Source organism: Buceros rhinoceros, unplaced genomic scaffold (genome assembly GCF_000710305.1).
Source record: "Buceros rhinoceros silvestris isolate BGI_N320 unplaced genomic scaffold, ASM71030v1 scaffold6099, whole genome shotgun sequence".
Taxonomy (NCBI): Eukaryota; Metazoa; Chordata; class Aves; order Bucerotiformes; family Bucerotidae; genus Buceros; species Buceros rhinoceros.
In genome coordinates this window covers 1-13,748 of record NW_010430827.1, presented here as the reverse complement: position 1 = coordinate 13,748, position 13,748 = coordinate 1, and the positions used below count along the sequence as shown (strand labels likewise).

The following is a 13,748-nucleotide window of genomic DNA, read 5'->3' as shown; positions in this document are numbered from 1 at the left end:
AATGTTAACTTCTCTCGCATCAAATGGCACTTTCAGATACACATGTGATGCAATCACCTCAGTGATCTGGACAAAGTACAGCTCTGTAAGAATAACTTCATGTTATGAACTTAACTCTGTAAGTATAACTTCATGGAGATGTTGCTGTGCAGCACCTCTGCAAGACGTGCAGTATACAAAACACATTCTGAAACAAGTTCTAGGTGTCTTTAATTTGTATAAGGGGAAAAGAAAAATTTAGTCCTTCTTTCTATTTTTTCCTTTAGCAGGAGTTTTGGAGGTATGTTCATTTTCAGCACTGGGTTCCCAGAGTGCATTTCTTACAAATCTAGAAGCAGCTCCTTTATCCACTTTGGACGCCTTTTTCTTGTCTGCTATTTCTTTGACCTTGTTCATGTATGTTCTTATTCTCTCCTAGAAGAAAAAAAAAAAAAGTGTATTTCACACCATTCTCCCAAGATTGCTGCTAAAATAAAATCAGTGAGTAGAAGCTCTCGACACTGTACATTTCTGTAACACCTAGAAAAATAGCATCATTTAAATATATATATGCCAGGCTCTTCACAAACTTGAGCAGATTTTCCGTCACAGGGGCCTACCATAGTAATACCTGCATGACAACGACTGTCACAGGAACATGAAGCCCTACAGAGATGAAGACTCTGCATCTACTTTACAGTGAGACAACAATTCATCTTGCAACCGTCACAGGGGCCTACCATAGTAATACCTGCATGACAACGACTGTCACAGGAACATGAAGCCCTACAGAGATGAAGACTCTGCATCTACTTTACAGTGAGACAACAATTCATCTTGCAAGCAAAGCTAGAAAGTTTGGCCTCATAAAAATGGAAAAATAATATTTAGATATTTGACATTTAGAGATGACTTATACTGCCTGACTATTGCCTACAAAAATTCAGCATGTCCAAGCAAACCCAAAAAGCAAAAGTGTTCCAAACATTATACATGCAGCTACAGAGTCTTGTCATTAAGATCCTGAACTGTCAAGGGGGCTCATGAGTGAACTTTTTTAAGGCAGCCTGACGAATCTCCAGTTGTACCGAAGTTCCTTTTATGACCCAAAATAACAAAAAATGCCTGTTTCCACTACCGTTCCATAAATCAGAGGGATACTTTCTCGCCCCCTTAGTTTACCACAGTCACTTGCTGTCTCAGGGTTTTTTCTGAACAAGCATGGCTTGGGTTCAGCCCCACCTGAGGATATACCCTCCCAGCTTATCACTCTCATTTGTGTGCCTACTCATCCTCATCTACTTCTGCAATCAATAAAGAAAATTACTTAGAGAGGGTAACTAAACCCCTCTGAGATGGGAATCACTCCCTCAAGTTCCTGCTTCTCGTCTCTGACTAGAGAGGACACGTATAGCAATTCTGTAAAACCCACAGAAGTTTTGTCAATAGATTCTACGTCTACATCTTTAGCCTAATGTGACCTTCAGCTCCAGGGCCTTACGAACAACAGTAACATACACACACACGCACATATCCAGCACTCTGTATTATAAGTGTGGGTTAACAAAACATTTGCTAACTAAATAAATGTTGGTATGATGTAACCCACACATTTCTCACATGGCCATTGACAGCGCTTTGAATCGGAACAAAAGGTACGAGACCTGCACTGCAGAACTGATTTTCAGTTCTTCAGTGACCCTTATATGCAACTGATTAGTCAAAAAGTATCTTTCTGTACCAAAACCATAGCTTCGAGGAGCAGACCTTGGCAGGGTCTGAAACCACGATGGGCTGCCATAGTTGTCTGGTGACCGAGATGGCTGACAGAACAAATGGCAAACCTGCAAGTATCAAGATGGGGAAAAGGAGCTGACAAATGTCTATGTGACAAATTTACTGATAGCTTGAATGTGAGTTTTATTAACACAGTCTGAATCCCTGTGTATTCCCTGTATGTGCACAAGGAGAACAATTCTAAAAATAAAACAATTGTGACAGAACAGTCTTTTTTTATTCCTTTTCCATATGACTAAGAACATCACAATGCTCTTGGAAGGAAGGAATACACATTCATTCACCTTGATACTTGTGAAAGGAAAAGAGAACTGGGTAAGAATCTAGGCGACAGTAATTCACTCATTTTTTAGAGTTAAAACAACTGGCAATTGTGAAGTAAAATACCAGTATAAAATACCCACAGCAGAAGAGATAAAATTTATTTTTTAGTATCGCTAAATTAACACAATATTCAGATGCTATATAACATAGAAGGAACAAGAATTTCACTGAAAGCTCATGAAATATTAACTGATCCATTTTTTAATATGATGCAGTCTAGACTACTGAAAACCTCAGTAAATTAAAAATAGAAGTATTCTTGTTATTCAGGCTAGCCTTCCACATTTTTCAGTCCTACCTTCCATTCTGCTGGTTATGTAAGGATTACATTTAAGCTAAGTATTTTACAATTGCCCAGATTTAATATTTTCATTTACACAAAAATTAAAATGGGTAGCTGTAAGTTTTGATTTCTATTTTTCCTTCAGGCTAAATGATTTGATTGTTTAAGTCAGCAGAATTTTCAAGATAGCCGGCCTTCTATACTGTACTCGTGCAACTAAATGGAATATAAAGACAAACCTAAAAGATTTATTCTAGGTTGTAAATATGTCACTAATGCAGAATTACTGGACAATACACATACAACTGGTGCCAAAAAAGCTTTTAGCTTTGTTGCTGAACTGGATTCTTTACTGCTGAGAAAATGAATTAATGGAGGACTTGGAAGGGGGAGGGGGGCTCTTTCCCGTCTGCGCTAGTAAATCAACCACACTGTACTTTTAGAGTCATACAAAAGTAAGAAAAGGCAGCCTCAGAGATTAACATGATTCCAAGTATTTGTAAGAAAAAAAATGCCATACTGGAAGTTATAAATTATTATCAGACATGTAACATTTTTCCATTTAAGAGATACAAGTGAAAAGCTGCTCTGTTCAGAATCCAATTCTCAAAGGTGGAGAGAAAAAAAGATAGGATGACACCATTCATCTTCTTGTTCTCTTCTAATTTCAGCAGACTCCAACTTCGCTTTAAACAGTATTTTTTGGAACTAAAAATACAGTTTACTTAATTTAGAGAGCCCAGCAGGGCATATGAACAATTATATAACGCTGTGTAGCAGACGTGTGCTATTACAGCAACATCTCATTTTTAAATGTAGATATAAACTTTTTGTTTTACTTCTATACGAGTTATCTGTCCTGGACAAGTAAGATATTCCAGAGCATGCAGTGTCAGAATCTTACCAGTTCTTGTTTCACTGGATGTTCCTTTGGATTGATTCCCTGAGTAGCCAAGTATACTACAAGAAAAGAAAGGTTTTATTTAAGCTGAAGGCTGTCATGATAGAAGATCCAATCAGTCAGTCAAGTTACACAGGAAAACTTAAGTTTCCACATAAACCCATTAATAAGAATTGGAGTTAACTGTTGTTAAGTATCTGCCAACCTATTATCACAAAATATTGCATCTAAAAAAAAAAACACAACAAGAAACATGGTTGAACTTTCTGTCCTTAAAAGGACAGAAAAGCTTGCCACTAAAAGACCATCCTCATGTATGTACAAAAGGTTCTGTAAGTATTGATTTTTGATTTGGAGTTTCAACATCATTTACCCTACTGATAGCAGTAATTTAGGTCCTCAGGGTAATTACAGGTTTCCAATTATTTGGCCATGAAATATGATTATTTAATATTTGCAGCTGTCTAGAGCATGTTCAAATGGCCATCATAAATACTGCTTTTTTTCCTACCACATACTTACCCCAGAACATTGAGTTTAACGTGTACACCGAAACCAAATCCAGCTTTGCTTGCTCAAGAGGCTCTAACTAGAATGAAAAAGCAAAACAACCCACATTTGCACATTTTTAAGATGGGCACAGATTTTAGTAATATGCACATTTTTTAATTCTGAATGTATTAATAGAAAAAATATACACTGAACAAGCACATTTTTGCACCACAAGTTCACCGAGATCAAGTCTATACCCATTTCCATGCCATCACAGAAACATCCCCTCCTCTGCCAGTATTCACGTCATTCTCCCAGTCTGATGTGAAATGCCACAGTCCCACATGGCCATCAGCACAAAAACTTCTTGGCACACAGCTCTTGGACTGCTGTTCCCCTAAGTCAGAAATAAGTCCCTATTTTTCCCCAGAAAGTTAATTCAAAAGAGTTGTTGCTATCAATGGAAGAAAAAAAAATAAAACCCTTTTAAGATTTCTGAAGCTCAAGTGTGTCTATATTACACCACAGACAATCCATGAATATTAATTCTGTCCATGGCAAACTGTGTTCCACACGTGCTGGAATACTCAGAGCTGTAAAGCAAAGGAAGAATAAAAGTAATGGGTTCTTTTTCCTTGACTGTCAAAGTCAATTTATTATTTTAGTCCTGCAGGATTTCCAGAAACTCTGATAATATCGCTGTACACCTCACTAGTTCTAACATGGATACTGTCAAAAGATTGGTGTTGTCAAGACTGTTTTCTTCGTAATTTGTGTTTTAAATCCTCAAGAGGTTAAAGACGTTCCCTCGTGTGCTGGCTTTTTCTTGCCCTACAGAAAGAAATGACATGTTAGGCTTTAAAAGTTAAAAGATAAAGAGGCTCCTATGAAGTCTTCAGACAGTACCTCGCTCTGTCTTTATGCCCTGAAAAAAACCCACATTTTATGGCCTCACAGCTAGAGGAGACAGCTCAGTTTTTCAGGCACCAGGTTCTGCCAAGTCTGGACTTCCAGAATCAGATGAATTCACACTGCTGTCAATTCACCTTTATATCCTTCTGGGTGTACCAAGATCCATTAAGTTTGTTGTGAAAAGGTCTCAGACAAAAATGGGAATGACCTCTCAGTTATGAAAAAGCACTCGCATGCACTTTAAGCAAGGTCAGGAATGAGTTAGAATGTTCTCTACCTAAATGACTCACTCGTAAGATCATCACTTTTCAGCTTGGAGGATCATATATTCCATTGTTTAGTTTGTAAGACCATCTGGATATCTGAGAAATGTAACAATCTCAAGTATTAGGTATCGAGGGTAGGAAGTTTCATATTTGTTATTTCTCTGTGCAGTGGCCAGCCTAACAGACCCCTTAATTTCCATTCGGGTTCCCGGGTACTCTTGTAATAACAACAAAAAGGTTGTCAAAAGGAAGATTATTTACTTTTTGGAGAAGCTCAGTCCTGGACACCGACATCATTGTCTTCAGCATCTCATCGACAGAACCAAGAGATTTTTCAAATGCTAAAAGATAATCGTGGATTTCAGTGGGGTATTCTTCCGTATTAATATCATCTTCGGACATTTCCATCTGGAAAGAGAAAACAAAACTAATAATCCTTCTCATTAAATCCCTACAGAGTCAAAAGACTATTTTACAACACAAAGCATGAGCAGTCATTCATTAACCGTGGTAAGAAATCCTACTTCTGAAGAGTGCTAGCAGGTAATGTCAACAGTGACACAGTGTCAGGGCCTGTAATTTCAGGGGTATCTCCTCACTGCTGTGCACAATGGCACGAAGAAGCATTACAAATGACATGACTGTAGTACCTATTCTCGTAGCAGTCCCAAACCAGTATTTAGCTTTTATGGCCTGTGATAGAAAGAAATTATTTGCTTGTTTAAAAGAAATGCTCTATAAATCACAGGCTATTAAGAGCTACACCAACCAACAAGCAGGACACTAAAAAAACCCCAAACCAAACAGAGATACAGCCTCAGCCCGCCCTAGGAACAGACATTACTTCAGCTTTAAAGCTGCTACACAGCACCAGTCATGTCAGGGTCAGTTACATTCTCCAGCGCTAAACTGAGGAGCTGGTCCAACAAAGTCTGCTTGTGATCCCCCTATCCAGTCTTCTGAATCCTCTATGGGGTGTTATAATCTGCAGTACAAGTCTACCAGTAACGAAGCTGAGTTGATTTGGGGATTTCACACTACTCTGGAAATCTTTATAAACACATCTATGCACAGCAACTGTGAGATAAGCAAAGATGTGAGAAATCCCAAAGCGCTCCTTTTTTGATCCCAGCATTTATGGTAACGTGGCACAGGTTCTGCCAAACCATCTGGCTGCTGCCTTACAATTGGCATCCCTGAGTCCTCTCAAATCATAAATCACGTATTAGCTTGAGAAGTTAATGTTACTTAAAGATGTGTTATTTTCTACAACTCCTACTGATTGAGTAACAACTTTTGCAACATTATTAAGAAGGAAGAAATATATAATTGTCCTGCCCATTTGGTGAGCTGCATCAAGAACAAAGGGAGCACCTGCATCACTGCAGCCTTTCCTACTCGGGGTCAGTGTGATAACCCCACTACCCAGCCGCTGAGTACAGAGGGCAGGGACCTAAGCTGGAGAAACCGCACTTTATCTGCGATCACGAAGCCACGCAGCCAGCGCAAACAGCAAGCAAAGAGCAAACAGCTGCCACACCACTGGAGTTTGGTTTAGATAGTGATTTGATCTTTCCCTTTTCCTGGCAAGAGCGTGGTATGTGCGACTGAGGTTTCTTTTTATTTATATTGTCTCCTGGAAGTCAAACAGAAGGAAGATTGGGAGAAAAACAGTGCGGAGCTACCCAAGCTTGTCTGCAACTCTTGTTTTAACTGCACCAGCACGATTCCAGAAATACGATCAGCCAATTAACAAGCCCAGTTTCACTGCTGTTGTTTGAACTGTTGAGAGTTATAATCCTGCTGAGAGCTGGTTTTCAGCTGAGTACAGAACCACAGTGCTAACCATGACATGCTGAAGGTCCCTTCCCTATGCCAGCATGTAACTCAAGCATGTAAACACTATGTCATGTCAGCTGCAGCGGAAAACTAAGCTGGACCTACAAGATGCTGCCCTCAGAGAGGCAAAATACCAATATGGTTATTTCTGCCATTTACGTTTGTATTGTTTGTGTTTCAGTCTGTCCCGGATTATAATCAAACAGAAACATTTGAAACTTTTGGTCATATAATACAGCATAAAAAAAACACTCAAAGCTACAGAAGAAACTAGATTTTCCCGGCTGTTAATACAGTTAAGCTTGGCTAGAAGGTTTGTCAACATACATTTACTACACTACACATACAGGGAGAGAGGTGTAAACCAACCCAACCACCATCAACAGAGTTTATAATCACTACAACACTCGGTCTACTGTGGTCTTCATTTGAAGGGAAGGCATGAACACAGTGATAAAGTCCAACTTTTCTCTCTCCCCCCATCAGGGTACCAGGCACCAGCAACTGCAGGAGTACAGAAAAAGCCACCAACAAAAACCTGTATCAGGAATGTGTTATCAATTAAAACTAACCTATAAACAGACACTGAAGCATATATGATAGTCTTTCCAATATCCCGAGCTAGACTAAAGAATGAGACACAGAAGAATAAGAAGATAGAAGGAAAAATAAAAGATACAGTCCTAAATATATTTTTCCATGATTGCTGTCTCATGAATCAGAAAAAAACCTAAGTTTGGCCTCATATCATAAAATATTGACTTGACATTGTCAATAAGTAAGGAAACGGAAGCAAAAAATGCATCAGCCTTTGATGAAAGGAGGCTGCACATTAGCCCCTGTACAGCACCCCTCACTGATAAATCCACCCCCTCTGCCCAGGGAAGGGGAAGAATTTGTGGAACTTGCGAATTCTGTTCAAGAGGAACTAGCAAGTTCCTACTCCTGCTGCAGAGGGACCTCTCTCTTTTCATGAGCCGGTTGTTTCAGCATTAGGAATCTCGAAGCAGGATACATTACAGTGTTGGCACATGACAACAATCAGGCAGCAGTCAACAGCCTAGAACAGTTCCGATAACATTAAATCAACAAGAGCAAGCTTACACCACAGGAGAAAAAGTGTACGCCAGAACCTCCACAAAATGGTTTCTGCCAAAATCAACACCCAGGCTGCACAGTCGCGCCTGCAGAACGACAAAGCCAAGGACAGGCGGAACTAAGACCACATCAGTGACTCTAAACCCACCTACAGGCTGTACTGCCCTCAATAGTTATGTTCCAGTTATCTAACCACAAACATTTTCCTCAAAGTTTTACAAGTGTTTCTCTATGTATTTTGAACAAGCAGAATGTTAATTCCTCAAGTCAACGTTTACTCCACAGGTTTTCTCTGCTGAATTTGCTGACTTTCAACTTTTTTTTTTTTTTTTTTTTTTTTTTTGGGGGGGGGCACAGAGATCCCAGTTTAAAAAATTCAGGACAGTATAAATATTCAGATTAGAATATTATGAAAATACTTGCTGGGTATGCACGTGAATAATGGGGAAGTCTAAGGGAAATAAGGATTAGGCAGCACCTTCACTATCAGGTAATTACACACAACCTGTGGTTGGGTGCATGATGACAATACTTTATAAGATCTTTAATTTGGAGAATATAGACGGAAGATCACAACCCATAAGCATAAAATACAAGAGAAAAGGCCTACTGTGATTAAGTTCACCAAGGCAAACAAATAGCAGTGAGGAATGTGGTATGACTTCATAACATCGATCTACCAGAAACAACTTTCCCCTTTAACCCTGAGCTCAAAAACTGCCACATTTTTGAGAAACAGCATGAAAGAGAAATATATTTGAGGAAGAAAAGGACTTCAAATTGCAAAATTAAACCATTTTAATGGGAAAACTTAGTAATTGTATTTAAATCTGATCAAAAATTGTCTTATGAGTTTCCACAGGTGGAAAATCTCAGAATATTCTGAATTTTCTGAAAAATTCTGAATAAATTCTCAATTATTCAGAAATATGACTACATTTATGTAAACTTAGGCTTTAGAAATAAAGGAACACCTTGTTTTCTGTCCAGTCAACATAGTATAAACCAGAGCAAGTAAATACTCAACCCGCAAAAAGGGAAGGGAGGGAAATATTGGATTATGAACCACAGAAAAGATAGAAATCTGAAAAAGAGAAAAGCAAGACAAAATACATCATTTTCTGCAGACTGTATAAAAGAGACGAAACAGGGGACAATCAGAAGCAGTTTGCCGTAGTGCTAATGTGGCTATTGATCTAAGATCCAAGTGAGTTAAACCCTGTATTAAGTCAGTTTGAATAAAAAAACCAAACAAAATACAGATGATTATGCACCATACAACCAGCAAAATCATCCATCTTCACATTTATCTTCCAGGAGAATGAAGAGAAGAACTCTGCAGACTCCTGTCACGTAAAGCACACCCATGACTGGCGTACAAAGGGAAGAAAAGGACAAAGGGAAACTGCAGACAACTTGCAGGTAGCTTTTATGAATAATCTTTGACTAAATCTGGTGCTTTAACATAAGCCCTAGAAAGTAATTACCAGCTGGCTTAAAAAAAGCAAAACCAAACCCCCGTCCCTGCCCACTCCCACAGCAAAACTGTACCTGCCCTAGTGAAATGCACAGGCTCTGATTAGGCCCTGGGATCCTCTGCGAGAGGTTCTGCCGTAGATGCAGGGTGGAATTAATGGAAGCTACATGAGTAGATCAACCCAGGACAGCTCAACAGACAGAATGAAAAAACACTCGGCGTGTCACACACGTGGTTTTCAACTGGAATTAAAACTGCAAGGTCAGGAGAGAAATGGTCTATTTGAAACATTTTGGATTAATATTCAAAATGCTTAATATTGCACTCACTTCATGAGCACTAGAAGGCCTTGTCTTTATACTGAGCCCAGATCTTTCTTTTTTCAGATTATTCTTGCAACAAGAATCAATTAGACTCTCCTTTTCAGGGATATTTACAGATTATATAGCAAAAATCAAAACAAATGCAAACCCTTCCGGTCAGGGTATATAAAAACTCTCAAACTCAAATGCATTAACAACATCAATATGACAAAGATTCTCTGTCAGCCTCTAAAAACTGACACCGTTCTCCTTCTCCAAGTTCTGACTCGGAACCTGCAGTGAAGGCAGCTAAGAAGCAAGCGCAGCAGAGATGTCCCTTCTGCTCTAACCCTGTAGTTCACTGCTATGGCTATGGGACAACAGAGCAACAAGGAACAAGCATCTTCAATTTAAAGTTATCAGAGATCATAGAATCACAGAATCATCTGGTGGGAAGAGACCTTTAAGATTATCGAGCTCAACCGTTCACCCTGCACTGCCAGGGTCCCTAAACCATGTCCCTCAGCAGCACCTCCACATGGCTGGGAAACCCCTCCAGGGATGGGGACTCCACCACTGACCTGGGCAGCCTGGGACACACCTGCACAACCCTCTCCGTAAAGAAATTTTTCCTGATATCTGACCTAGATCTCCCCTGGTGCAACTTAAGGCCATTTCCTTGTCACAGAAGGACATCAACTTGGTCAAACAGGACCTGCCCTTCATAACCCCATGCTGACTGGGCCTGATCACCTGGTTGGCTTGTACATGCCATGTGATGGCACTCAAGATGACCTGCTTCATGACTTTCCCTGGCACCAAGGTCATACTGACAGACCTATAGTTCCCTTGGTCCTCATTCTGGCCTTTCTTGTAGATGGGCGTTACATTGGCCAACCTCCAGTCGATTGGCACCTTTCCTGTCAGCCAGGACTGTTGTAGATCATGGAAAGCAGCTTGGTGAGCACTTCCGCCAGCTCCCTCAGAACTCTTGGGTGGATCCCATCTGGCCCCACAGACTTTTGCACATCTGATTTGTGCAGCAGTTCATTTACTGTTTCCTCATGGGTTATGGGGCCTTGATTCTGCTCCCTGCTTCTGCCTTCTGGTTCAAGAGGCTGAACTCTCGGTGAGCTGGTCTGACCGTTAAAGACTGAGGCAAAGAAGGCATTCAATACCTCAGCCTTATCCTCATCCTCGGTCCCCCCACATCCAGCAAAGGATGCAGACCCTCCTTAGCTCTCCTTCTGCTGTTAATGTATTTACAGAAACATTTTTTGTTGTCCCTTGTGGCAGTGGTCAGACTAAGCTCAAGCTGGGCTTTAGCTACGACAAAGTTCTTTGATCACAAACCTCTTTTGGGCAGAGAAATCCACTTTATTCCATGTTTGCAAAGCTCTGAGTACAACAGGCTCTACTCTGTGACAGACTCTCCTCAGCACTATTGCTGCATAATAAATAGTTGCCCACTAGTCATCACGGTGTCCACACACCTGTTCTCCTACTAATGCCTTGGGGCAGCTGGAGAGCACATCTAGTACCATCAGTCTGAGCGCTCTTGCAATGCCAACTCAATCTTGTTTGCAAGAACGATTTCCATGGCAAAAGTAATTATGCTTACCACGAAAGAGCAAGAATGCACCAACAGGCTTGTCTTGATCCCCTTAAAAACATCCCAACTCAAGCCGCGGTTATCACCCAATGCAAAATTTCCACGACATTACAAATAGGCTGAGCAGTGGCTGAGCAATCATTTTTAACCCTGACTTCAGAGCTAGGCTCCAGTCAGCACCTCAACGGGCACAGAAGAACCCCACGGAATGGCTTACAGCCACCCAGCTCTTGCTGATGCCACCCCTGCGCCTCAAAGGATTTGCAAAGTTTATCCTGATCTGTCTGATAAAGAAGAATAAAATTTAAAGGGAGGGAATAGTACTTGCGAGGCTCACTTACACTTCAGCCCATGGTGGGTATCACATGAGAAAACAAGCAACTCCGCTTGGCTTAAACAACCCGTATTCATTATGGCCCCATGCACACCACGCAAACCAACTGGGGTGAACCTTCAACTCCAGTTGCGTGATTCGTAAAATGCTTTTATTCTCTGTAATCAGCTGTCCTGGATTCCACGTCTTTCATGACATAGTCTTTTCCTCTTCTGAACAAGTCCAGCATAAGCTGGCTCTTGTTCAGCTCCAACCTGCCAGCACATCCATCGCTAAGCAAAATGAGAAAACCCACTTTCCTCAGGTATGTCCAGACACTTCTTAGAGAGAGCTCTTACACTTGGGCTACACTTCCACAGCTCCGGTCAAGCCCGGGGCTTTAAAGTGGTGTTAAATTTGTACGTCTAAACCGATCTTTAAAACGTACACTTTTTGTTGCTCTGAACCTAGCAAGAACTTCTTGCACAGCAAAATACTGTCTCCTTGCCCAAACCAGTTTACACACAGTGACAGCATCAATACTGAATACTTCTGCCCTACCGAGTCTGCAGCAAATGAGAAATAACCTGCCTGCAGTCTATAGCTCCTGTACACTCTAAAACCTGGAGTCTACTAACTCCTGTAAAATGTGCTGCCGCTCTCCACTGGTATCCACACCTTGACTATCCAGAATTAAAGCCTAAGTATTTTGTTCCCAGTATCACTCTTACTGATGCAGGAGAAAAATGGGGTAAACCTTTTCTACTGATCCCTACACAGAATTTAAGAGCTGATAACCTGACAAAAAAGGAGAGCAACTGCTAGCAGCAAAGAAAAGGAATGTGCAAAATCACCAAAGTGAGAGACTAGCAGGGAAAACTCCCTTGGGCAAAGAGAGCTTAGACAAAGGTACTAAAGTCTGCAGCCACCAAGCTTTCGTAGTGGGCTACCACATCCCCTCGGCAGAATCGCTACAGCTAACACCACGAGGCTTCACTCCCATTGTTACCACTCCGCTGGTCACCTTTGTTTCTTCCTTCGGTGCTGCCTTTCCCAGCGGTGGTTCTGCAACGCCTGCCCAGAGCCGTGGTGACCAGCACCACTCCAGTGCACCCTTTATGTGTGTAAAGGAACTGGTGGTTCTCTCAGATCACCATTCCGCTCCACAGACACCCTACAATTTCCTGCTGCCATCACAAACAAACAATAATCTTTACTAAACACACGCAGTTCATATGAAGAGCAGACCAACCCTGCACAGATGAAGAGCTGGTTCTAAAAATCTTAAACCACCTCAGAGAGAAATGCACTTATCAGAAGGGTTTGGGAGATTCCTGCATCACGTTTCTGAGAGGAAGCCTAAGAATTCCAACAGTCACTTTCGATCTTCTCCCTTGTGTTAGGTGCTTCCTGGTTTCTTTATCGAGGGCCACAGCATTAGCAACATCCAAGTGTTTTAGACTAGAAGCCTTCTTTTATATTTTTTAAACCAGGAAATGTGCTGGACACCTTTCAATTTTGATTATTTTACAATCAAGTCTTTCCATTTTTGTTTGTCTCAAAAATGAGGGGGTTTAATTAGCATAATTACCAAATTCTCAAGGCTCCTTGAGTTTTATTTTACTGACTTTTAACAGGAAGTCACCGTTCACTGCCTCCCACACAGCCCTCCTCAGTGTGCCACACTCAACGCATCACTCCAGCTGAAAGCCTCTTTTTCATGAGTAACGGAACAAGTCAGGCACTAGACTGTGCTTATGCTCAGGAAATCGACAGCACACACAACCTGCCCGGCAGCCCGGGGAAGCTGTGGAGGAGTGTCCATGCAGCCGGGGCTTGGACCGTGTTACTGTGACTTACACCCTGGTGCCCCTGAACACCTGGTTTAGGCCGCACACAGGATCACACCCACGCGTACCGGCTGAAGTCGATGTCACAGCAAACCGAGACCTTCCCAGCAGTTTATAACCAAGGGCCCCGTTCTAACACTGCTTTGTGACAGATGCAGCACCTCGGCGGTCCTTCGCAGGCCCGGCTGCCCCGAGGCCTTCAGTCACAACATGTCCCCGAGGGGCTGGAGGAGCGCCTGGAGGCCCCGCAGGACTGCTGCTTACAGCACATCGCCCTGGTCAGACACCACCTTTCTCACCGAC

At 41.5% G+C, this 13,748-nt stretch overlaps 1 protein-coding gene across 1 annotated transcript; it reads right to left on the bottom strand.

The window, feature by feature from the left end:
* Positions 1-237: 237 nt before the first annotated feature.
* Positions 238-5,362, bottom strand: C1D (C1D nuclear receptor corepressor). Its single transcript, XM_010143157.1, has 4 exons — positions 5,216-5,362; positions 3,807-3,873; positions 3,288-3,343; positions 238-414 (listed from the first exon to the last, which is right to left on the bottom strand). Exons 1-4 carry the CDS (start codon positions 5,360-5,362, stop codon positions 238-240), a joined length of 447 nt encoding a protein of 148 aa, XP_010141459.1.
* Between the last annotated feature and the right edge of the window lie 8,386 nt (positions 5,363-13,748).

Excerpts from the sequence above, each read along its gene's own strand:
- C1D (XM_010143157.1), bottom strand. The coding sequence starts at position 5,362 with ATGGAAATGTCCGAAGATGATATTAATACGGAAGAATACCCCACTGAA. Across the intron at positions 3,874-5,215 it reads GGACTGAGCTTCTCCAAAAA|TTAGAGCCTCTTGAGCAAGC; the intron begins GTAAATAATCTT and ends TTTTCATTCTAG. Across the intron at positions 415-3,287 it reads ATCCAGTGAAACAAGAACTG|GAGAGAATAAGAACATACAT; the intron begins GTAAGATTCTGA and ends TTTTTCTTCTAG.